Source organism: Macaca fascicularis, chromosome 8 (assembly GCF_037993035.2).
Source record: "Macaca fascicularis isolate 582-1 chromosome 8, T2T-MFA8v1.1".
Lineage (NCBI taxonomy): Eukaryota > Metazoa > Chordata > Mammalia > Primates > Cercopithecidae > Macaca > Macaca fascicularis.
The window spans coordinates 154,783,937-154,807,448 of NC_088382.1; the positions used below are offsets into that span (position 1 = coordinate 154,783,937).

The 23,512-nt window shown below is 42.6% G+C and overlaps 1 protein-coding gene across 1 annotated transcript; it reads left to right on the forward strand.

Annotated features, from left to right (window-relative positions):
* Nucleotides 1–20,919: 20,919 nt before the first annotated feature.
* Nucleotides 20,920–23,286, forward strand: LOC135964855 (tubulin beta-8 chain). Its single transcript, XM_065519934.1, has 4 exons — nt 20,920–21,037; nt 21,284–21,392; nt 21,471–21,581; nt 22,064–23,286. The coding sequence occupies exons 1-4, from the start codon at nt 20,981–20,983 to the stop codon at nt 23,125–23,127; spliced, it is 1,341 nt and encodes a 446-aa protein (XP_065376006.1). The 5' UTR covers nt 20,920–20,980; the 3' UTR covers nt 23,128–23,286.
* The last annotated feature ends 226 nt before the right edge of the window (nt 23,287–23,512 follow it).

Consider the following 23,512-nt stretch of genomic DNA (forward strand, 5'->3'; position numbering starts at 1 on the left):
TAGCAAGAGGAAAATCTCCCATCTCAGTGTTGGGCACTTGAGTATTTACAAGCCTTACCATCATGAGTTGAAGTGTTATTGGACCTTAAGAGAACTGAAGGGGCAATATAGGCCACAAAGACTTCAATTGTTAGGCAAGTCATACTCTGAGCTGGGCTTGGAGCCAGTGGAATGTGGAGGGTGGGAAGAATGCGGCCTACTGAGACACCAGCCAGAGCAGCTAAGGGAGTGCTCACAACACCACTCCCCCACCCCCCACACAGCAGCAGCCACGCAACACAGAGAAACCTGTGAATTTGGGAGAGGGAGAGCACAGTGACTAGGGGACTTAACATTAAACTCAGTGCTGCCTTGTCAGTAAAGACCTGACAGAATTCATCACCTGCTGACTAAAGAACCCCTGCACCCAGAATAAAAACCGTGATACCCAGCCAATACACCATGGGCACTGGGCTCTGAGAAGTGCTAACTTCAGATGTGACCCAGCACATTTCCAGCTATGGTAGCTACAGTGAAAGACTTCTTCTGTTTGAGAAAAGCAGTGGGGAAAGTAAAGGGAACTCTGTGTTGCACCTGATATACCAGCTCAGCCACAGTGGGGTAGAGCACCAAGCAGATTCTTAGAGTCCCTGAGTCCAGGCCTAGGGGCTTGATCAACATTTCTGCACTTGCCCTGGGCCAAAAGTCAAGTCCCAGGCATTGCAGAATTTATCACAAGCTAATCAAAGAGTCCTTGGGCTTTAAGTGAGAAATTGATGATGATTTGGCAGAACCCCCCCCTTGGCCGGTGGTGTTGGCAGTCATAGGAGAGGTTCCTCTGCCTGCAGACAGGGGAAGGAAGAGTAGAAAATACTTTGTCTTATGCCCTAAGTGCCAGGTTAGCTACAGTAAAACAGAAGAGCAGGTAAATTGTGAAGATTCTATACTTTAATCTCTGGCTCCCAGGTAGCATACGGACCCACTCATGGCTAGGGGAACTTGCTGCCCTATAGACAAAGACACAAACCTGGCTGGCTTTGCCATCTGTTAATCATAGAGTCCTAGGGCTTTGAGTAAACTTATATGGCAGCCAAGTAGTGGTTACAGTGAGCCTTGGGTGAGACCAAGTTCTGTGCCTACTTCAGGTGTGAACCAGCACAGTCTCAGTGGTGGTGGCCACAGGGGTGCTTATGTTACCCCAACTCCAGCTCCACATGCCTCAGCACAGAAAGAGAGATTCTGCTGGTTTGAGAGAAAGTAAGGGAAAAGAACAAGAGTCTCTACTTGATAAATCAAGAGAATTTTTCTTGATGATAATCCAAGGCCACCAAAGCAGTATCCCTACGTGTTTGCATTAACTACCATGTTATTGGGTTTGGGACCTAAGTCTCTGAACACCTAGAAAGCATTCCCAAAAATAATGGGCACAAACAAGCCCAGACTGTGAAGACTACAATAAAGACTGAACTCTTCAATGCCCAGATATAGATGAACATCTACAAGTATCAAGACCATCCAGGAAAACATGACCTCACCAAACAAGCTAAAAAAGGCACCAGGGACAAATCCTGGAAAAACAGAGATATGTGACCTTTCATACAGGAAATCCAAAATAGCTGGTTGAGGTAATTCAAAGAAATGTAATATAACACAGAGAAGGAATTCAAGATTCTATCAGATAAATTTAACAATGAGATTGAAATAAAAAGAATAGAGCCAAAATTCTGAAGTTAAAATGCAATTATCATAGTGAAGAATTCATCAGAATTACTTAAAAGAATTGATCAAGGAGAAGATAGATTTAGTGAACTCGAAGTCAGACTGTTTGAAAAGACAAAGTCAGAGGAGACAAAAAAGAATAAAAAATAAAGCATGCCTACAGAATCTAAAAAATAACTTCAAAATCGAAATCTAAGAGTTATTGGCCTTAAAGAGATGGTAGAAAAAGAGATAAGAGTTAAACATTTATTTAAAAAATATTAAATAATATTAAACAATTCCCCAACATTCGATATCAACATTCGAGTGCAAGAAAGTTACATAACATCAAGCAAATTTAACCCAAAGAAGACCACCTCAAGGCACTTTACTGAACTCCCAAAGGTTAAGGATAAAGAAATGATTCTAAAAGCAGTGAGAGAAGAGAAACAAATAATATTCAGTGGAACTCCAATACATCTGACAACAGACTTTTCAGGGGAAAATTTACAGGCTGAGAGAATGGCATGACATATTTAAAAAAGTTAAAGAAAAAAAAGGAATAATGTATCTGGCAAAAAGTCCTTTAAACTTGACGGAGAAATAAGAACTTTTCCCAACAAACAAAAACTGAGGTATTTCATTAACACCAGACTTGTCCTACAAGAAATGCTAAAGGGAGTTCTTAACCTGAAAGAAAAAAAGTGAGTAAGCAATAAGAAATCATCTGAAGGTATAAAACTCACTAGTAATAGCACATGGAAAAACACAGAATATTATAACATGATAATTATGGTGTGCAAAAATCTCAAATAGAAAGAGTAATAAACCAATAAAAAATAACTACAACGTATTTCTAAGACATAGTAAAATAGGGAAGGAAGAGAAACAATAAAAAGTTTAAAAGAACGGTAATGGAGTTAAAGTGTAGAGTTTTTATTAGTTGCTTTGCTTGTTTCTTGGTTTATGCAATCAATGTTAAATTGTCCATAGTCTAAAATGATGTGTTATAAGACATTATATTCGAGCCTCATGGTAATTTCAAATCAAAAAGCGTACCACAGATGTACAAAAAGTAAAAAGCAAGAAATTAGATAATATTACAACAGAAATCACCTCCACTAAAAGGAAGACAGGAAGAAAGAAAAGAATGATGAGGCACAAGTATACATATGTAACAAACCTGCACGTTATGCACATGTACCCTAGAACTTAAAGTATAATAATAATAAAAAATAAAAAAAATTAAAAAAAAGAATGATGAGAGGACAAAAATCAACCAAAAACAATAACAATGGTAAGAGTAAGTGCTTATCAATAATAACATTGAATGTACATGAAGTAAATACTCCAATCAAAAGACAAATAGTGGATGAATGGACAGAGAAGCAAGACAATGATTTGTGACCTACAAAAAAAAAATACTTTACCTATAAAGATACATTTAGACTGAAAATAAAAGGATGGAAAAAGTTATCACATGCCAATAGAAACCAAAAAAGAGCAGAAATAGCCTTACTTATACCAGACAAAAATATATTTCAACAAAAGACTATAGGAAGATATTAAGAAGGTCATTATATAATAATAAAGAGCTCAATTCATCAAGAGGATATAATTGGAAATATATATGCACGCAACATTAAAGCACCTAGATAAATGAAGCAAATATTTATAAGAGCTAAAGAAAGAGACATCAACACAATAATGGCTGGACACTTCAACACCCTACTTTAGTCATTGGATAGACCTTCCAGACAGAAAATCAACAAAGAAACATCAGACTTAATCTGCACTATATAACAAATGAACCTAATAGATATTTACAGAAAATTTCACTGAAAAGCTGCAGAATACACATTCTTCTTCTCCGCACATGGGTTATTTTCAAGGATAGACCATATGTTAAGTAACAAGTTTAAAAACATTCAAAAAAATGAAGTAATATTAAGCATTTTCTCTGACCGCAATGGAGCAAACTAGAAATCAATTAAAAAATGAATTTCAGAAACTATACAAACACGTGGACATTAAACAATATGCTCTTGAATGATCAGTAGGTCAACAAAAATGTTAAAAAGAAAATGGAAAAAATTTCTTGAAACAAATGATAATGGAAACATAGCATAGCAAAACCTATGGAATATAGTAAAACAGGTATTATTGTAAAAGTTAAATTTATAACTGTAAGTGCCTACATAAAAAGCAGAAAAGCTGCAAATAAATAACCTAACAATACATCTTAATTAACTAGAATAAAAAGGCCAAACCAAGCTCAAAATTAAAAGAAAAGAAATAATAAAAAATAGAGTGGAAATAAATAAAGTTAAAATGAAGAAAACAATGCAAAAGATCAATGAAACAAAAAGTTGATTTTTTGAAAAGTAAAACAGTTGACAAATATTTAGGCAGGCTAACTAAACAACAGAGAAGATACAAATTAATAAAATCAGAGGTTAAAAACGAGACATTACAAGTAACACTTCAGAAAATCAAAGGATCATTAGTGACTACTATGAGTAATTGTATGCCAACAAATTAGAAAACCTAGAGGAAATTAATTCTTAGACAGACACAACTTACCAAGAGTGAACTAGGAAAAAATTCAAAACCTGAACAGACCAATAACAAATAACAAAATTAAAGCCATAATAAAAAAAAGTCTGTAGGACCAGACTGAAAAATAGAGAAGGAAAGAACATTTCCAAACTCATTCTTTGAGGCTAGTATTACACTGATATCAAAACAAGACAAAGACACATTTAAAAAGCAAACTACAGGCCCATATTTGAGAATATTGAAGCAAAAATTTGCAAAAAAAACTAGCAAACTGAATTAAACAATACATAAATAGGTAATTCATAATGACCAAGTGGAATTTATCCCAGGGATGCAAGGATGGTTCAACATGCAAATCAATCAATGTGATACATCATATAAACAGAATGAAGGCACCAGGTGCAGTGACTCAAGCCTGTAATCCCAGCATTTTGGGAAGCTGAGGTAGATGGACCACCTGAGATCAGGAGTTCAAAACCAGCCTGGCCAGCATGGCAAAACCCCATCTCTACTAAAAATACAAAAATTAGCCAGGTGCAATGCTGGGCACCTGTAATCCCAGCTACTTGGGAGGCTGAGGCAGGAGAATCACTTGAACCTGAGAGGCGCAGGTTGCAGTGAGCCAAGATCATGCCATTGCACTCCAGCCTGGGTGACAGAGGAAGACTTCGTGTCAAAAAACAAAACAGAAAACAAAACAAAATGAAGGAAAAAAATCCATATAATCATTTCCATTGTGCTAAAAATTATTTGATAAAGTTTAATATTGTTTAATAATAAAAAACCCTTTGAAAACTGGGTATGGGAAGAACATATTTCAACATAATAAAAGTCATATGTGACAGACCCACAGCTAGTTTCATACTAAGTGGGGAAAAACTAAAAGTCTTTCCTCTAAAATCTGGAAGATGACAAGAATATCCACTTTTACCACTGTTATGCAACATAATTCTGAAAGTCTTATCTGGAGCAATCAGACAAGAGAAAGCAATAAAAAGCATCCCAATTGGAAAAGAAGTCAAATTATCATTTTTGCCAATGATGTAATCTTATATTTGAAAAAACATAAAGACTCCTCTGATAGGGTTTCAGTGTGTGTCCCCTCCCAAATCTCATATTTAAATGTAATTCTCAATGTTAGAGGTAGGCCTGGTGAAAGGTGATTTAACCATCGGGGTGGATTACTCATAAATTGCTTAGCACCATCCCATTTGGTACTATCCTCATGACAGTGAGTGAGTTCCCATAATATCTGGTCATTTAAAAGTGTGTAACAACTTGCCCCTCTGTTTTTCGCTCCTGTTTTTTGCCCTGTGATGTGCAAGATTCTGCTTCGACTTCTGCCATGACTGCAAACTTCCAGAGGTCTCCCCAGAAGTGCATGCCAGTGCTATGTCTTCTCTATAGCCTGTAGAATCATGAGTCACTTAAACCTCCTTTTTAAAAAATAAATTACCCACTCTCAGCTATTTATAGTGATGCAAAAATAGTTTAATACAGAAAATTGGCACAAAGGAGTGGAAAATTGTTATAAGAATATCTGAAAATGTGGAATCAGCTTTGTACTTGGATAAACAGGCAGAGGTTGGAAGAGTTTATAGGACTCAGAAGAAGACAGAAAAATGAGGGAAAGTTGAGATTTTCTTAGAGACTGGTTGAATGGCTGTGACCAAAATGCTGATAGTGATCTGGATAGTGAAGGCTAAGCTGAGGAGCTCTCAGATGAAAATCAGAAACTTATTAGGACCGAAGCAAAGGTCATGCATGTTGTCTTAGCAAAGTGGTTGGCTGAATTTTGTTCATGCCCTAGGGATATATAAAAGTTTGAGTTTGAAAGTGATGATTTAGGGTTTCTGTTGGAAAAATGTCTGAGCAGCAAAGCGTTCAAGATGTGGCCTGGCTGCTTCTAACAACCTATGCTCACATGTTGGAGCAAAAAAAGTAGTTGTAACTTATTTTTACTTACAAGGGAAGAATAGTGTAAAAGCTTGAAAACTTTGCAGCCTAGTCATGTGGCATAAAAATAAGAAGCTTTTATAGAAGAGGAACTCAAGCAGGCTGTGGAGCAACCACTTGTTAGAGATATTTGCATAATCTAAAAACCAAAACAAAAAATAACCCCAGCAAGTGTTGATAGCCAAGACAGTGGGAAAGAGGAATTGAAGGTATGATAGAAATATAAAAGGCAGTCCCCCCCATCACAGGCCCTGAGGCCTAAAAGAAGAGAATAGTTTCTGGGATCAGGCCTAGGACCTGCTGCCTTGGGTAGCCTTGGAACATGGCTCCCTGCATCCTGGCCACTGCTCCAGCTCCAGGTGTAGCACAAATTGGCCCAGTTACAACTCCAGTCACTGCTTCAGAGAGTGCAAGCCATAAGCCTTGGTAGCTTTCGCTTGTCTGTAAAGGATTTTATTTCTCCTTCACTTATGAAAGTTAGTTTGGCTGGATATGAAATTCTGGGTTGAAAATTCTTTTCTTTAAGAATGTTGAATATTGGCCCCCACTCTCTTCTGGCTTGTAGAGTTTCTGCTGAGAGATCTGCTGTTAGTCTGATGGGCTTCCCTTTGTGAGTAAACCAACCTTTCTCTCTGGCTGCCCTTAACATTTTTTCCTTCATTTCAACTTTGGTGAATCTGACAATTATGTGTCTAGGAGTTGCTCTTCTCGAGGAGTATCTTTGTGGTGTTCTCTGTATTTCCTGAATTTGAATGTTGGCCTGCCTTACTAGGTTGGGGAAGTTCTCCTGGATGATATCCTGCAGAGTGTTTTCCAACTTGGTTCCATTTTCCCCGTCACTTTCAGGCACACCAATCAGATGTAGATTTGGTCTTTTCACATAATCCCATATTTCTTGGAGGCTTTGTTCATTTCTTTTTACTCTTTTTTCTCTACATTTCTCTTCTTGCTTCATTTCATTCATTTGATCTTCAATCACTGATAGTCTTTCTTCCAGTTGATTGAGTCGGTTACTGAAGCTTGTGCATTTTTCACGTAGTTCTTGTGTCATGGTTTTCATCTCTCATCAGTTCTTTTAAGGTCTTCTCTGCATTGATTATTCTAGTTATCCATTCATCCATTCTTTTTTCAAGGTTTTTAGTTTCTTTGTGCTGGTTACATAGTTCCTCCTTTAGCTCTGAGAAGTTTGATCGACTGAAGCCTTCTTCTCTCAACTCGTCAAAGTCATTCTCCGTCCAGCTTTGTTCCGTTGCTGGCAATGAACTGCATTCCTTTGGAGGGGGAGATGTGCTCTGATTTTTTGAATTTCCAGCTTTTCTGCACTGCGTTTTCCCCATCTTTGTGGTTTTATCTGCCTTTGGTCTTTGATGATGGTGACATACTGATGGGGTTTGGTGTGGGTGTCCTTTCTGTTTGTTAGTTTTCCTTCTAACAATCAGGACCCTCAGCTGCAGGTCCATTGGAGTTTGCTTGAGGTCCACTCCAGACCCTGTTTGCCTGGGTATCAGCAGCGGAGTCTGCAGAAGATAGAATATTGCTGAACAGCGAGTGTTGTTGTCTGATTCTTGCTCTGGAAGCTTCGTCTCAGGGTGTATCCAGCCATGTGAGGTATGCTGTGTCAGTCTGCACCTAGTAGGGGATGTCTCCCAGTTAGGCTACTCAGGGGTCAGGGACCCACTTGAACAGGCAGTCTGTCCATTCTCAAATCTCAACCTCTGTGCTGGGAGAACCACTGCTCTCTCCAAAGCTGTCAGACAGGGACTTTTACATCTGCAGAGGTTTCTGCTGCTTTTTGTTTAGCTATGCCCTGTCCCCAGAGGTGGAGTCTACAGAGGCAGGCAGGCCTCCTTGAGCTGCGGTGGGCTCTTAACCCAATTCGAGCTTCCTGGTGGCTTTGTTTATCTATTTAAGCCTCAACAATGGCAAGCACCCCTCCCCCAGCCTCGCTGCCACCTTGCAGTTAGATCTCTGATTGCTGTGCTAGCAATGAGGGAGGCTCCGTGGGCATGGGACCCTCCGGGCCAGGTGTGGGATATAATCACCTGGTGTACCGTTTGTTAAGACCCTTAGTGAAGGGCAGTATTAGGGTGGGAGTTACCTGATTTTCCAGGTGTTGTGTGCCTCCATTTCCCTTGGCTAGGAAAAGGAATTTCCTTTCCCCCTTGTGCTTCCCAGGTGAGGCGATGCCTCACCCTGCTTCAGATCTCGCTGGTTGGGCTGCACCCGTGGACCAGCATCGACTGTCCAGCATGCCCCAATGAGATGAACCTGGTACCTCAGTTGAAAATGCAGAAATCATCCATCTTCTGTGTCACTCACGCTGGGAGCTGGAGGCTGGAGCTGTTCCTATTCGGCCATCTTGGGCACCACTTCACCTTGGTAGGTTTCATATGGTGTTAGACCTGTGGGTATACAAAATGCAAGAGTTGACACTTGGGAGCCTCCACCTTTACTTCAAAGAATGTATAAAAAAGCCAGGGTGTGCAGGCAGAAGCATGCTGCAGGGGTGGAGCCCTCATGGAGAACCTCTACTAAAGCAATGCAGAGAAGAAATGTAGGGTTACAGTCCTGATGTGGGCTCCACAGTGGGGCATGGCCTAGTAGATCTGTGAGGAGAGGATCGCTGTCCTTCAGACCCCAGAATGGTAGCTCTAGCTACAGCTTGCACCTTGCACCTGGAAAAGCCAGAAGCACACAATACCAGCCAGAGGCACACAATACCAGCCCAGGAGAGCAGCTGTGGGGGCTGAACCATGCAAAGCCATGAGGTCTAAACGTCCCAAGGCATTAGTGTGCCCTGGAAATGGGACATAGAGTCAAAAATAATTATTTTGGAGCCTTACAATTCAATAACTCCCCTTCTGGGTTTCAGACTTGCATGGGTCCTGTGGTCTCTTTCTTTTAGCTGATTTCTTCCTTTTAGAATAGGAGTATTTACCCAATGCCGATGCCTCATTTGTATCTTGGAAGTACCTAATTTGTTTTTTATTTTACAGGCTTATAGGAGGAATAAACTAGCTTTGTCTTAGATGAGGCTTTTGACTTTTGAGTTAAGGCTGAAATGAGTTAAGACTTTGATTATTGGGAAGTCATGATTGTATTTTGAAATATGAGAAGGATATGAGATTTGGAATGGCCAGGGGCAAAATGATATGGTTTGGATGTGTGTTCCCCCTAAAATCTTATGTTGAAATGTAATCCTCAATGTTGGAAGTGGGCCTAGTTGGGAGGTGATTGAATCATGAAGGCAGGATTTCCATGAACAGTTTGGCATCATTTCCTTTGGTGCCATTCTCATAATAGTAAGTTTTCATGAGAGCTGGTTATCTACAAGTGTGTAGCACTTCCCCCCTGCCCTCGCACTTACCATGTGATGTGCAAGCACTGGATTTATTTTTCACCTTGATTGTCAGTTGCCAGGGGCTTCACTGGAAGCAGAAGCCAGTGCTATGTTTTCTGTACAACCTGTAGAACCATGAGTCAATTAAGCCTATTTCCTTTATAAATTAACTGGTCACTGATTATTTTTATAGCAATGTGAGAATGGCCTAATATATCCACCAAAAACTATTAGAAGTAATAACTTGAGTAAATTTGTGGAATACAAAATCAACATATACATATCAGTAGGATTTCTATATGCCAACAGTCAACAAACTGAAAAAGAATTCAAAAAAATCATCCTATTTGCAGTAGCCACAAATACAACAAAATGTATGGGAATTTACCAAAGAAATGAAAGTTCTTAACAATTAAAAATGTAAAACACTGATAAAAGAAATGAAAGAGAACACAAAAAAATGGAAAGATATTTCTATGTTCACAGATCGGAAGAATCTGTATTTTTAAAAATGTCCATATGATCCAAAACGATCTATACATTTCATGCCATCTCTATCAAAATAACAATGACATTCCTCACAGAAATAGAAAAAAAATACTGAAATATATATGGAACTACAAAACACCATAATAGTCAAAGCTATGCTGAGTATATAAACCAAAACTGGAGGAATCCCATTGCCTGGTTTTAAATTATACTATCAAACTATAGCAATTAAAACAGCATGACACTAGAATAAAAACAGACATAAAGACAAATGGAATGAAATACAGAACTTAGAAACAAACTCATACAGCTAAACTAAACTTATTTTCAACAAAAGTGTCAAGAACATACAACAAAAAGTAAGGCAGTTTCTGTAATGGGAAAACTGGCAAGCCACAGGCAGAAGAATGCAACGAGAACTCTATTTCTTGCCACATACAAAAATAAAATTAAAATGAATTAAAGACTTAAACCTAACACCCCAAACTATCAAGCTTTTACAAGAAAACATTGGGGAAACTCTTTAGGGCATTGGTTTAGGCAAAACTTTCTTAAATAATGCCCCATAAGCACAGACAACCAAAGCAAACATGGACAAATGGAATTACAGCAAGTCAGAAAGTTTTTTTTAAAGAGAAGGAAACAATAAAGTGAAGAGAAAACTCACAGAATGGGAGAAAATATTTGTAAATTACCCATCTGAAAATCAATTAATAGCTACATGATATGGTTAGGCTTTGTGTCCCCACCCAAATCTCATATTGAATTGTAATCCCCAGATGTTGAGGGAGAGACTTGGTAGAAAGTGATTGAATCATGGGGGTGGTTCCCCCATGCTGTTCTTCTGATAATGAGTGAGTTCTCATGAGATCTGATGGTTTTATAAGGGGCTCTTCTCCTTTCATTTCACATACATGCTCTCTCGCCTGCTGTCATGGAAGAGGTGCCTGCTTCCCCATCTGTTGTGATTATAAGTTTCCTGAGGCTTCCCCAGCCATGTGGAGCTGTGACTCAATTAAACCTATTTCCTTTATAAATTACCCAGTTTCACCAGGTGCAGTGGCTCATGCCTGTAATCCCAGCACTTTGGGAGGCCGAGGTGGGTGGATCACAAGGTCAGGAGTTCAAGACCAGCATGGCCAAGATGGGGAAACTCCGTCTTTACTAAAAATACAAAACCTAGCTGGGCATGGTGGTGGGTGCCTGTAATCCCAGCTATTCAAGAGCCTGAGGCAGAGAATTGCTTGAACCTGGGAGGTGGAGGTTGCAGTGAAACAAGATCGTGCCAGTGCACTCCAGCCTGGGTGACAGAGCCAGACTTCATCTCAATAAATAAATAAATAGATAGATAAATAACCCAGTCTCAGTTTTTTTTATAGCAGTGCGGAAACAGACTAATACACGACAATATATCAAGTTCAAAAAATTCTATAGAAAAAAAAAGTAGTAATCCAAGTAAAGAGTAGTCAAAAATTTAAATGGACATTTATGAAAAGAAGACATTCAAATGGCAAGCAGACAAATGAAAAGGTGCTCCACATTACTGATCATCATAGAAATGCAAATCAAACCTAAAATGAGATACCATTTCACCCCAGTTAAGGTGGCTTTTATCCAGAAGTCAGTCAAAAACAAACGTTGCTAATAGCCAAGATTTAGAAGAGACCTAAATGTCCATCAATAGATGACTGGATAGAGAAAATGTGGTACATATACACAATGGAGTACGATTCAGCTATAAGAAAGAATGAGAATCTGTCATTTGCAGTAACATAAATGGAACTGAAAGTCTTTATGTTAAGTGAAATAAGTCAGGCACAGAAAGACAAATGTCACATGTTCTCACTTATTTGTGGGTGCTAAAATTTGAAACAATTGACGTCATGGAGAGTATAAGGATGTTCACCACAGGCTGGGAAGGGCAGTGGGGGAACAGGGAGTTAGTGGGGATGCGAAATGGGTACAAAAAATTGTTAGAAAGAATGAATAAGACAGTCTCTGATAGCACAACAGGGTGATTATAGTCAAAAATAATTTAATTATACATTTTATAAAAACTAAAATAGTATAATTGGATTGTTTATAACATAAGCTATAAATGCTTGAGGGGATGGATACCCCATTTTTTATTATGTATTACTCATTGAATGCCTGTATCAAAGTATGTCATGTACCCCCACAAATATATACACCAACTGTGTACCCACAAAAATAAATTAACAATTAAAATTAAAATTAAAACCAAAGGGAGGAGAGTATAATCAGGCATGTGTGACCCATGGCTTGAACTAGCTTTTCAGGTTAACTTTGGAATGTCCTTATCCAAGAAGAGGGGTCTATTTAGTCAATAGGGGCTTAGAAATTAATTTTTAGTTTATAAGTGGAAAAAGGAAGGATTTTAAATCCTGAGCCATAGCTCTCAGTCAATCAATCCCTGCAGGGAACCCTGTTCTTTACTCTGGAGATAAACACTAGTTTTCTTTTCCACGGAATAACACCACATTTCAAAATGAAGGGAAACATCTGGAAACTAAGAGGTACAGCCTTATTAAGTTTGATTTGGTTTCCATTGTAATTAATTGAATCATGTGTGTTCCAGTGTCTGTCTTCAGTCTTCTCCTACTTTAGGCCCATGATTTAAATTTGCTCAGCTCCCTGCTCAACAGCAGGAAATCAGTTAGAATTATTTAAAAACCTCATTGTGGCTGGGAGCAGTGACTCATGCCTGTAATTCCAGCAATTTGGGAGGCCAAGGTGGACAGATTGCTTGTTGTCAGGGGTTTGAGACCAGCCTGGCCAACAGAGTGAAACCCCATCTCCACTAAAGACACAAAAATTAGCTGGGTGTGGTAATTCATGCCTGTAATCCCAGCTACTTGCGAGGCTGAGGCAGAAGAATCTGTTGAACCTGGAAGGCAGAGGTTTTGGTGAGCCAAGATGGTGTACTGCGCTCTAGCCTGAGCAGCAGAGCAAGACTCTGTCTCAAAATAATAAATAAATAAATAAATAAATATCTCATTGTGTTTCAAACAAAATTTCTTCTGCATATCCACTGTATCAACTTGCACATTAACTATAACCATTTTGTTTATATCCAATCCTGAGAAATCTTTGAGGACTAATTTCACTCTTTTCTGCCATTTTGGTAAACATACCAAATGCCATCAAACAAAATGCACAAAATTCCTGAGAAATACATTTTATCCTTGAGGAGTAGACTTGCCGTGTTAGAGGAACTCATGGCTACCAAGCTTCTAGTTTAATAAACATGACTAGAATACTCTATCTTAATATGAGTAGCTAGTACTCACAAGGCATCTAGAAAGTTAATACTTATGGTCTGAAAATAGCCACATTTTTTAGCTGGCCACAAATTACAATTGCAGAATATTTATGGCCATACAAGACATCTTCCACCAAGCCTGAAAAATGTATAAATGTCCTAGGACTGCAGCATTTTTTCTTAAAGATAATATTAGTGAGCTAGCTTAGGTCAACGGGTTAATGGCCATTGTTAAAACCAATAGCCCCGACTTCAGTGAGTACATCTGCACCTTCCAAGTTTAATTGTAACTCTTTCTCTTTATAGTTACTTATAAGTGGAGACACTAACAAAAGACAATGCATTCCTGCTCTTGTTTTCTGAGGATGTCCAACTCTGTAATGGAGTAATTTCTGATAAAATTGCTTCCTTCGCTGTGCTCTCTGACTCACCTCAAATTTTTTCCTGCACAAAATCTAAGAGTCCCACTTTGTGGTCTGTATCAGGACCCTTTTTTCCAGGAACATCTTTCAGCAACACCATGAAGGGACACCAAGACAAGACCTCCACTCCAAGGAAAACAAGCCACACAGAATCAATTGGTTGGCAAGTGGGTCATCTTTTAGAGTCGTGAAGCCATTCAGGTGGGCAAGAACGATTATCCACTATTACTTAATGAGAGGCCCTAGGGTATAATATTAGGGTGACTCAGCCCAAAGTTAGAGACTTGGGGGTGTCATACTCAGATTAGAAGCCAAGTTCACAAGATTAGAGGCCCTGGGGTATATTGAAAAGAGTGGATTTGGCTAAAGAAGATGTTTGCCAAGTTCTCTTTTTGGACTGCCCACCTTGTGCTCTCTGTCCCTCACCTGAGTGCTCTGCATCTTGTTGTCACCTTTCTGCTCACCAATTCTGTTTTGTAGTAGCCTGGAGGCTGCCCCAGGAAAGAGGCCCCAAACAGTTTAGCTTTTAGTTTCCTCAGTGATCCTCTGACTTTTAGCTGATTGCTTATTTAATTTGCCACTTGTCCAAGTGACACTGAAAACAAGAAATGTCTTGGAACCTAGTATTTTTGTACCTTAGTTATCAGAAAAGATCAGCATTAACCTCTCCATCATTATGACTAGAAGTTGAAATGTGGTATTTAACAGCCCTACATGATAGGATCAGATCTGCCTGTTTAGTGACAGCCTCTTTTATGACAACCCCCTGTAAACAGCCTCAGGATGGAGAATATGAGACTTTTTCTTAATAGTTTTCTCTCATTTCTTAACCATAAGGTCATCTTTGATGATCTGGTATAAGGCAGCTGGACTCTACTTTCTAAACCCAGCATGTCACTTTTTTCCTGAAAGAGTTTTGTCGTAGCAGTGTGAAAATGGACTAATACATTACAACATACAAGTTACAGCCTTCCCATTCCCCCCCCCCTCCTTTTTTGCAGCTTAATTTGTTTTATAGAAGAGAAACTAAGAAACTAAATGGGAGAAAATACTTTACATACAGGCTTCTCTGATACTTGGTCAAGATAAAAAGTTAAAATGGGCTTCTATATGTTTGATGGAGGAAAAGACAAAATAGGGATGGCACATAATTGATTACCCTTCTAATGCAAGTGCCTCTTAATATTAGGCTTTTCTTAGCTGAGGCTGAACTCTCCCCTGCCAGTCTGAGTACCCCATAAGAACACAGACTCCTTCCAGTTTTGGTGAGGTGTGCAACATGTTATTAATTTCTTCTAGTTTTCCAGAGTTATCTAGTGTCCGGGCATCATCTTCTCCCTGCCCTTCAAGTCCTGTCTTACATACATACCCCACTCTCAAAACAGCTGAGCTTCACCAGAACAACATGCAGTGGAGCCTCTTATCAGCTGGCAAAGTTGAATGTTTGCCCTCTCTGGGAAGTGACAGATGATAATAGGGACACTATATAGGTATACGGACCCTTTTCTGTGTCTGAGTTAGCCATATGCAAGGAAAAACTAAAACAGCTTTCAGAGGTTCCAGGAAAATTTGTAGACAAATTTGGAGGCTAATCTTGATGTATGATCTGACCAGGCAAGATTTGCATATATTTATGCTCACCTGCTGCATGGTAGAAAAGCAGTGTATTATGGGAGTGGCTAGAGCACAAGCTAACAGGGTGGCAGCCTGCAACCAGGGACCTGACACCTATCAAGTAGGAGGCACAGCAGTGCCTGACTAGGACCCAAAAGAGAACTAGAATCTAGAAAAGAGATTCTAATCTAGAATTAGGAAGAAAGTGGGATATATAGAGAAAAAATTATGATAATTTGACTCCTTGAAGGAATCAAAAAAAGTGTGATAAAGCTTTTTGATTTTTACAAAGTCTGGAAAATCACTCAGGGAAAAGATGAAAACCTAGCCTTATTACAAGGGTGGATAATTTAGACTTTGAGGGAATACACTAACACTGACCCTGACTCCAAGAAGGGACAGGCATTGCTAGGAGTTTATTTTATAGCCCAGTCTGCTTCTGATATCTGCAGGAAGCTGCCAAAAGCAGCTTTAGCCTTCCAGACTCCTGTGGATCAGATTTTAGACTTGGATTCTGCGGTTTTCCATCACAGGAATAGGGCAGAGAAAACATAAAATAAAGCAAATCTCCCAAGAGGCCCAGCTTCTAGCTGAAGCCTTGTGCTCTCCACCATTTCAGAGGCAGCCCCTTAACCCCTGGCCCTCGCAGAGGAAGTGAGAAGGTAAAAGTCCCAATCCGTGCCTCTGGGCCACTGTGCCTTGGATATCAACCAATGTGCCTTCTGTAAGAAGGTCGGCCACTGCCGCAGGAAATGCACTGTGCTTCCAAGGGAGCCATCATCAGAGCCCAGCAGACTCAAAAGTGGTAGGGCCTGATACCTCCTACCTCGGCTCCCATTGCACTGTTAGCTATTGAGAGATGGAGGGGCCTCAGGTGACTCTTGAGGTGGCAGGTAGGAGCATTAACTTCTTATTAGGTGCGGGAGCAGATGACTCTGTCCTGATTCAATACAAGGGGCTCCTGTCTTCTCATGATGGCCAAGCCCCAAAACACTGCCTTTTGCATCTTCTAAGTTGTCTTCCAGGGGTTCTGGGTTTCTCATCTGCCTTTTTAGTACTGTCTGAATGCCTGACCTCTTACTGGGGAGAGGTTTATTGACTCAGACCAAGTGATGGTCACCCTCACAGATCATAAAGCATAGAAAATGTTACTTTTGATCCTGACCCCTCAGGGGAAAAAAAAGTTAAGAATGAGCTGTCACATTTACCACCTGAGGTGTTGTCTCAAGTAAATCTTGAGGTTTGGGCCACACAGGCTCTGGGAAACGCACTAAACCCCTCCCCCATTCAAATCCAACTTGAGCCTCGTGCTCCTTGCCCTCAAGGATTTATTTTTTATGTCTCAAAAATAAATAAACCATCAGATCCCATGAGGCTTATTCACTGTCACAAGAACAGCATGGGAAAGACCCATCCCCCGATTCGATTACCTCCCACTGGGTCCCTCCAACGATATATGGGAATTATGGGAGCTACAATTCAAGATAAGATTTGACTGTGGACACAGCCAAAGCACATCACAGGTTATGAAACAAATTTATTTAGGAGGCCAGACTTAAGAGAGATGAATCCCTTGACCATCCCAAGGAAGAGTGGTTAACAGATGCAAGTTGTTTTATGCATCAGGAAAACAGGAGGGCTAGATATACCATTATTAGTCAGCACAAGAGAATCAAGGCACAAGCCTTGCTGGCCTCTACCTCAGCTCAAAAAGCTGAGTTAATTGAGCTTACTAGGCCCCTGCAGTTGGGAAAGGATTTGAAAGTTAAATACTTTACTTTTAATTCCTTGACAATACATTTTAGGGCAAGAAGCATGAGGGGAAATTCAACCCCTTATTGCCAAATTCTTGCCTATGAGTTACCAAGGTCGTGAGAGTCTCCTTACAATACTCCCACATCACCAGATGAAAAGCCTAATGGTATGAGTTACTAAGGCCATGAGAGTCTCCTTACAATACTTGCATGTCACCAGATGAAAAGCCTAATGGCATGAGTTACAATACTCACACATTACCAGCTTCCACATTCTTGCAGTGTGAATTACTAAGGCCGTGAGAGTCTCCTTACAATACTCACATGTCACCAGATGAAAAGCCTAATGGCAAGTACAGATTTGTCAGAAATCTTAGAGCATTAATAAATGCAGTTTTCTCCATACACCTCATTGTCCCCAATACTTACCAAGTCCCAGGGGATGCAAGCTGGTTTACACTCTTAAGTCTGAAAGACACATTTTTCTGTCTTTCAATGCATCCAGATTCATAATATGTTTGCCTTTGAATGACTTATCCAGATACACATTCAGCCTAAAAACTAACCTGAACAGTCATCTCTGGAGGGTTCTGGGATAGTCCCCACTTATTTGAAAATGCTCTAGCTAAGGACTTAAGAAATCTACAGTTGGAAAGAGACACAATTATTAATATGTAGGTGACTTGCTAATTGCTAGCCCAACTAAATAAGACTCACATTATAGTACTGTTAAGTTGGTAAATTTCCTGGGAACTTGCAGATACAGGGTATCACCATACAGGGCTCAGATTTTGACTCAAAGACTTAAATATTTGGAATCTATCTTAACCTCTAGAACTGATCAACGTCCCTAGAAGATAAAAAAAGCTATTTTAGTCATCCAAGGATCCCAGTCCAACAAATGACTGTGGGCTTTTTTAGGAAATGTCTGGGTACTGCTGCTTATGGGTGCCCAGATTTGGACATGTAGCCAAGCCTTTATATGATACACTAAAGGGAAAGATTTATAGCTCCTAGAATGTAATTAGAACTGCAAACAAACCTTCAATACTCTCAAGGAGAAATTGGGCTCTGCTGCAGCCGCGGGAGTCCCCAGGTTGGATGAACCATTTTTTATCTATGTGGCCAAAAAGCAAGTCATAGGCCTTGGGTAATCTTGTCCCAAAACTGGGGGACACTCTAAGGCCAGTAGCCTAATTTTCTAAGCAGATAGACCAGGTGGCCTCAGGGTGGCCTTGATGTCTTAGAGCTATTGCTGCGGCCACTTTTCTAGTAGGCAAAGCTAATAAACTAACATTAGAACAGCACCTACAGGTTTTTGACCCCACAACAAGGGATGGTGGTCCTGGAAGCTAACGGGCACCAGTGGATAATAGGAGAATATTTATGAAAGTATCAGGCCTTATTGCTAGACACTCCAGACACAACCCTTAAAGCCTACCAAACCATAAATGCAGCTACTTATCTGCCAGAGTCCACAGGTGCTCCCAGCGTTTCTGGCATACAGGTTGTATTATTCTGTTCTCATGCTGCTAATAAAGACATATCTGAGGCTGGGTAGTTTATAAAGAAAAGAGGTTTAGTTGACTCACAGTTGCACATGGTCGGGGAGGCCTCACACTCATGGCAGAAGGCAAATGAGGAGCAAAGTCACATCTCTTACACAGCAGCAGGGAAAAGAGCTTGTGTAGGGTAACTCTCCTTTATAAAATCATCAGCTGTAATCCCAGCACTTTGGGAGGCCAAGGCAGTGGATGACCTGAGGTGAGGAGATTGAGGCCAGCCTGGCCAACATGGTGAAACCCTGTCTATATGAAAAGTACAAAAATTAGACAGCCATGATGGTGGGTGCCTATAATCCCAGCTACTTGGGAGGCTGAGACAGGAGAATCGCTTGAACCCAGGAGTCAGAGGTTGCAGTCAGCTGAGATCATGCTACTGCACTCCAGCCTGAGTAATGGAGCAAGACTATGTCTCAAAAATAAATAAATAAATAAACCATCTGATCTCACGAGGCTTATTTACTGTCACAAGAACAGCATGGGAAAGACCCATCCCCTGATTCGATTTCCTCCCACTGGGTCCCTCCAATGATATATGGGAATTATGGGAGCTACAATTCAAGATAAGATTCAACTGTGGACACAGCCAAAGCATGTCACAGGTTATGAAACAAATTTATTCTAGCAGGCCAGACTTAAGAGAGATGAATCCCTTGATCATCCCAAGGAAGAGTGGTTAACAGATGCAAGTTGTTTTATGCATCGGGAAAACAGGAGGGCTAGATATGCTGTTATTTGTCAGCACAAGAGAGTCAAGGCACAAGCCTTGCTGGCCTCTACCTCAGCTCAAAAATCTGAGTTAATTGAGCTTACCAGGCCCCTGCAGTTGGGAAAGGATTTAAAAGTTAACATTTACACTGATTCCAAGTATGATTTTTTAGTGCTTCATGCTTATGCTGCAGTTTGGAATGGGTAGGGACTCCCGACCCCCAAGGGCTTTTCCATACAACATCATTCAGATTTTGAGCTTGTTAGAATGCTGCTTTGCTGCCAAAAAGTGACTATAATTAATTGCAGAGGACATCAAAAGAGAGACTGACCATGTAAAAGGAAATGCCCTTGTAGATGCCACAGCCAAGGCCCCTGCACTGAAAGGGCCAATGAAGCTTATGGGCGTGCTGGTCAGCATGCATAGAACTGGGCCAGAATACTCTGAAGAAGAACAAAAATGGGCCAGGGATTGCATTTCAGTCCAGGGCCCCTCTGGCTGACTGAAGGATGGTAATAAATTACTAATGCCAAGTATCAATCACAGGAATATAATTCAGCACTTTCATGATTCTTTTCACCCTAGAAGAGATTATTTGTTTCTGTTAATGTCTCATTTGTTTATAGGGGTAAATCTTTTCAAGACACTAAAACAGGTGTCTCAGCACTGAGAACTGTGCCTGACATGACCCAAACAGCAAGCAATTTTCTACTTCTCCAGTTAAACCTGTTCAAAATGAGGAACCTATCCAGGTGAGAACTGGCAACTCTAATTTACTCAGCTGCCTTTCTGCAGGAGATTCAAATATTTGCTAATGCTCACTGATACCTTCACTGGTTAGATCGAGGCATTCCCACCCCATCTGAAAAATGTTTACCAGAAGAAATAACTCCTCAGTTTCGGAAATCTAAAAACCTGCAAAGCGACAAGGGCCCATCTTTCACAGCAGGTGTATCCCAACACCTATCCTCAGCTTGAAGAATCCAATATGACCTTCACTCTGCGTGGAGACCGTGGTCCTCTGGAAAGGTGAAAGGGCTGATCCTACTCTAAAGAAGACTCTAGCTAAATCAGAGGCCTATCTCTAACACCCATAGCTTACTGCAGGTTTGAACTGCTCCAAAGTAAAGCTTATAATGAAGTCCTGTTGAGTTAACATACGGAAGGCCTTTCCTAACCACAGATCTCCTAATAGAGGAAAGGACTCATCAATTACAAAAATATGTCATCAATCTAGGGCAGGTGCAAGGCACTCTGTGAGTATGGAAACAAGAGTCTCCCCCTCCCACATGGGAGGAAAATTCAGTTTCAGGTCAGCTAGGGATTTAGTCTTAGTAAAGACATGGGAGGAAGTTCTCCAGCTGACCAGCTTTCCCCAACGTGGAAAGGACCACAGCAGGGACACCTGAGCTCCCCAACAGACGTTCAACGCCAAGGGACTCACAGGTGGGTACACCTGTGTGGAAGTAAAGCTGCTGCTTATTCTGGGAGCCTAATCTGAGGCTGGGGGAGGTGGGCGCGGGGCTATTTCAGCGTTGGCGGAGGGCGGGCTGGGTCACTGCGCGTCTGCTCCTCCTCCTCGCCTCTCTCCTGCCGCCCTGATCCCGCCTTAGCCATGAGGGAGATCGTGCTCACGCAGGCCGGGCAGTGCGGGAACCAGATCGGCGCCAAGGTTGGCAGTGGGGGCTCTGAGGGCCCGGCTCGGGCCTGCGGGTGGCCAGGGAAGGTGTTGGCAGTGGTGGGGGTGGGGGCGGGTCCCTGCCGGGGACGCGGTGGGACTGGGCGGCTGGCGAGGCGGCCGGGGTGGACCCAGGGACACGGCGGCCTAGGGATGGGGGTGCGGATGAGGGTGGGGGTGGGAGAGGGCCTGGCGCCCCCGTGACTGGCCCTGGCCTGTCCGGCCCCTCCCGTCTCGCAGTTCTGGGAGGTTATCTCTGATGAACACGCCATCGACTCCGCGGGCACCTACCACGGGGACAGCCGCCTGCAGCTGGAGCGCATCGACGTGTACTACAACGAGGCCTGCGGTGAGACCCCCGACCTTCCCCCACCGCCCTCCTGGGAACGCGGCCCTCCCCTCGCTCATGCCCTCCCGCCCCTCTCAGGTGGCAGGTACGTGCCCCGCGCTGTGCTGGTGGATCTGGAGCCGGGCACCATGGACTCTGTGCGCTCGGGGCCCTTCGGGCAGATCTTCAGGCCGGACAGCTTCATCTTTGGTGAGCTGTGGGTGAGGACTGGGGTGCGGCTTCTTAGCCGCTCAAAATCTAGGAGTGCCGCAAGGTCATGGCCGTGGGAACCGTGGATCCAGGGCCCCTGAACACCCTCCTATCCTCCCAGTCGCTCCATCTGCCTCCTAAACGGGCTTTGGGAGGAAGGCCCAGGTGTCTCCTCAAGGTGAAGAGCTACTGATGTGAACTCCCTGCAGGGAGCTGAGCTGGGGCCACGGCTACTGCCTTCCCTGAAAATGGGCAGGAGCCACCTGCAGGGAGGTCTGTCAGCCTGTCTCAGGTTTGACTCCTGACTTAATTTCTAACAGGGGAGGCTGCTGCCCTGTAACTCTGGGGGAGGGGTTTCATTTGCTCCACCTGTAGGGAGAACGCTGCGCTCACCTCACATGACACTTGGCCCTTTTTGCATTATGGTGACCACTGATGACCCTATACCTGGCCATCGAGTGACTGGCTGTACTGTCTTACAGGTCAGTGTGGGGCCGGAAACAACTGGGCCAAGGGGCACTACACAGAAGGCGCGGAGCTGATGGAGTCAGTGATGGACGTTGTCAGAAAGGAGGCTGAGAGCTGTGACTGCCTGCAGGGTTTCCAGCTGACCCACTCCCTGGGTGGGGGGACGGGGTCTGGGATGGGTACCCTTCTGCTCAGTAAGATCCGGGAGGAGTACCCAGACAGGATCATAAACACATTCAGCATCCTGCCCTCGCCCAAGGTGTCAGACACGGTGGTGGAGCCCTACAACGCCACCCTCTCCGTCCACCAGCTCATAGAAAATGCAGACGAGACCTTCTGTATAGACAACGAAGCGTTATACGACATCTGTTCCAGGACCCTGAAACTGCCCACGCCCACCTACGGTGACCTGAACCACCTGGTGTCTGCCACCATGAGCGGGGTCACCACGTGCCTGCGCTTCCCAGGCCAGCTGAATGCTGACCTGCGGAAGCTGGCCGTGAACATGGTCCCGTTTCCCCGGCTGCATTTCTTCATGCCCGGCTTTGCCCCACTGACCAGCCGGGGCAGCCAGCAGTACCGGGCTCTGACGGTCGCTGAGCTTACGCAGCAGATGTTTGATGCTAGGAATATGATGGCAGCTTGTGACCCCCGTCATGGCCGCTACCTAACGGCGGCTGCCATTTTCAGGGGTCGCATGCCCATGAGGGAGGTGGATGAACAAATGTTCAACATTCAAAATAAGAACAGCAGCTACTTCGCTGACTGGCTCCCCCACAACGTCAAAACAGCCGTCTGTGACATCCCACCCCGGGGGCTAAAAATGTCAGCCACCTTCATTGGGAACAACACGGCCATCCAGGAGCTCTTCAAGCGTGTCTCAGAGCAGTTTACAGCAATGTTCCGGCGCAAGGCCTTCCTCCATTGGTATACCGGCGAGGGGATGGATGAGATGGAATTTACGGAGGCGGAGAGCAACATGAACGACCTGGTTTCTGAGTATCAACAGTATCAGGATGCCACAGCCGAGGAGGAGGAGTTTGAGGAATATGCTGAGGAGGAAGAGGAGGAGGCCTAGAACTTTCCCTTTCTAGGTAAAGGGGGGAAGCAGTGTGGATTCTTTACTGTGTTCTGACTGCCATGTGTCACTACACACTTGTTCGTGTCTTCACCTCTCCTCCTGCATTGTAAAGCATTTTTATAGTATACGATTTTGCCTAATAAAGTATCCTCATAACATCTGGCTTCACCTCCAACTTCTATCTGTGGGCCCCCCTCCGGCTATGGCTGCCAGATTTGCATGGTTGTCCTGCAAGGCCGAAGCTGTCTGGGTTTGTCCTGTGCCCAGGAACAAGCATTCCAGTGGCTCCAGGAGGGGTGGGCAGGGGCTGTGGACATGGCAGGCAGGCTTCACATGAACCTGGGGATGCCCTGGGCCTTGGGCGGCCACATGGTGGAAAACC

What these genes read in the sequence shown, in the direction of transcription:
- LOC135964855 (XM_065519934.1), top strand. Translation starts at nt 20,981, where the DNA reads ATGAGGGAGATCGTGCTCACGCAGGCCGGGCAGTGCGGGAACCAGATC. An exon ending in GTACTACAACGAGGCCTGCG is followed by an intron (nt 21,393 to 21,470) that starts GTGAGACCCCCG and finishes CGCCCCTCTCAG; the next exon opens with GTGGCAGGTACGTGCCCCGC. An exon ending in GCCGGACAGCTTCATCTTTG is followed by an intron (nt 21,582 to 22,063) that starts GTGAGCTGTGGG and finishes ACTGTCTTACAG; the next exon opens with GTCAGTGTGGGGCCGGAAAC.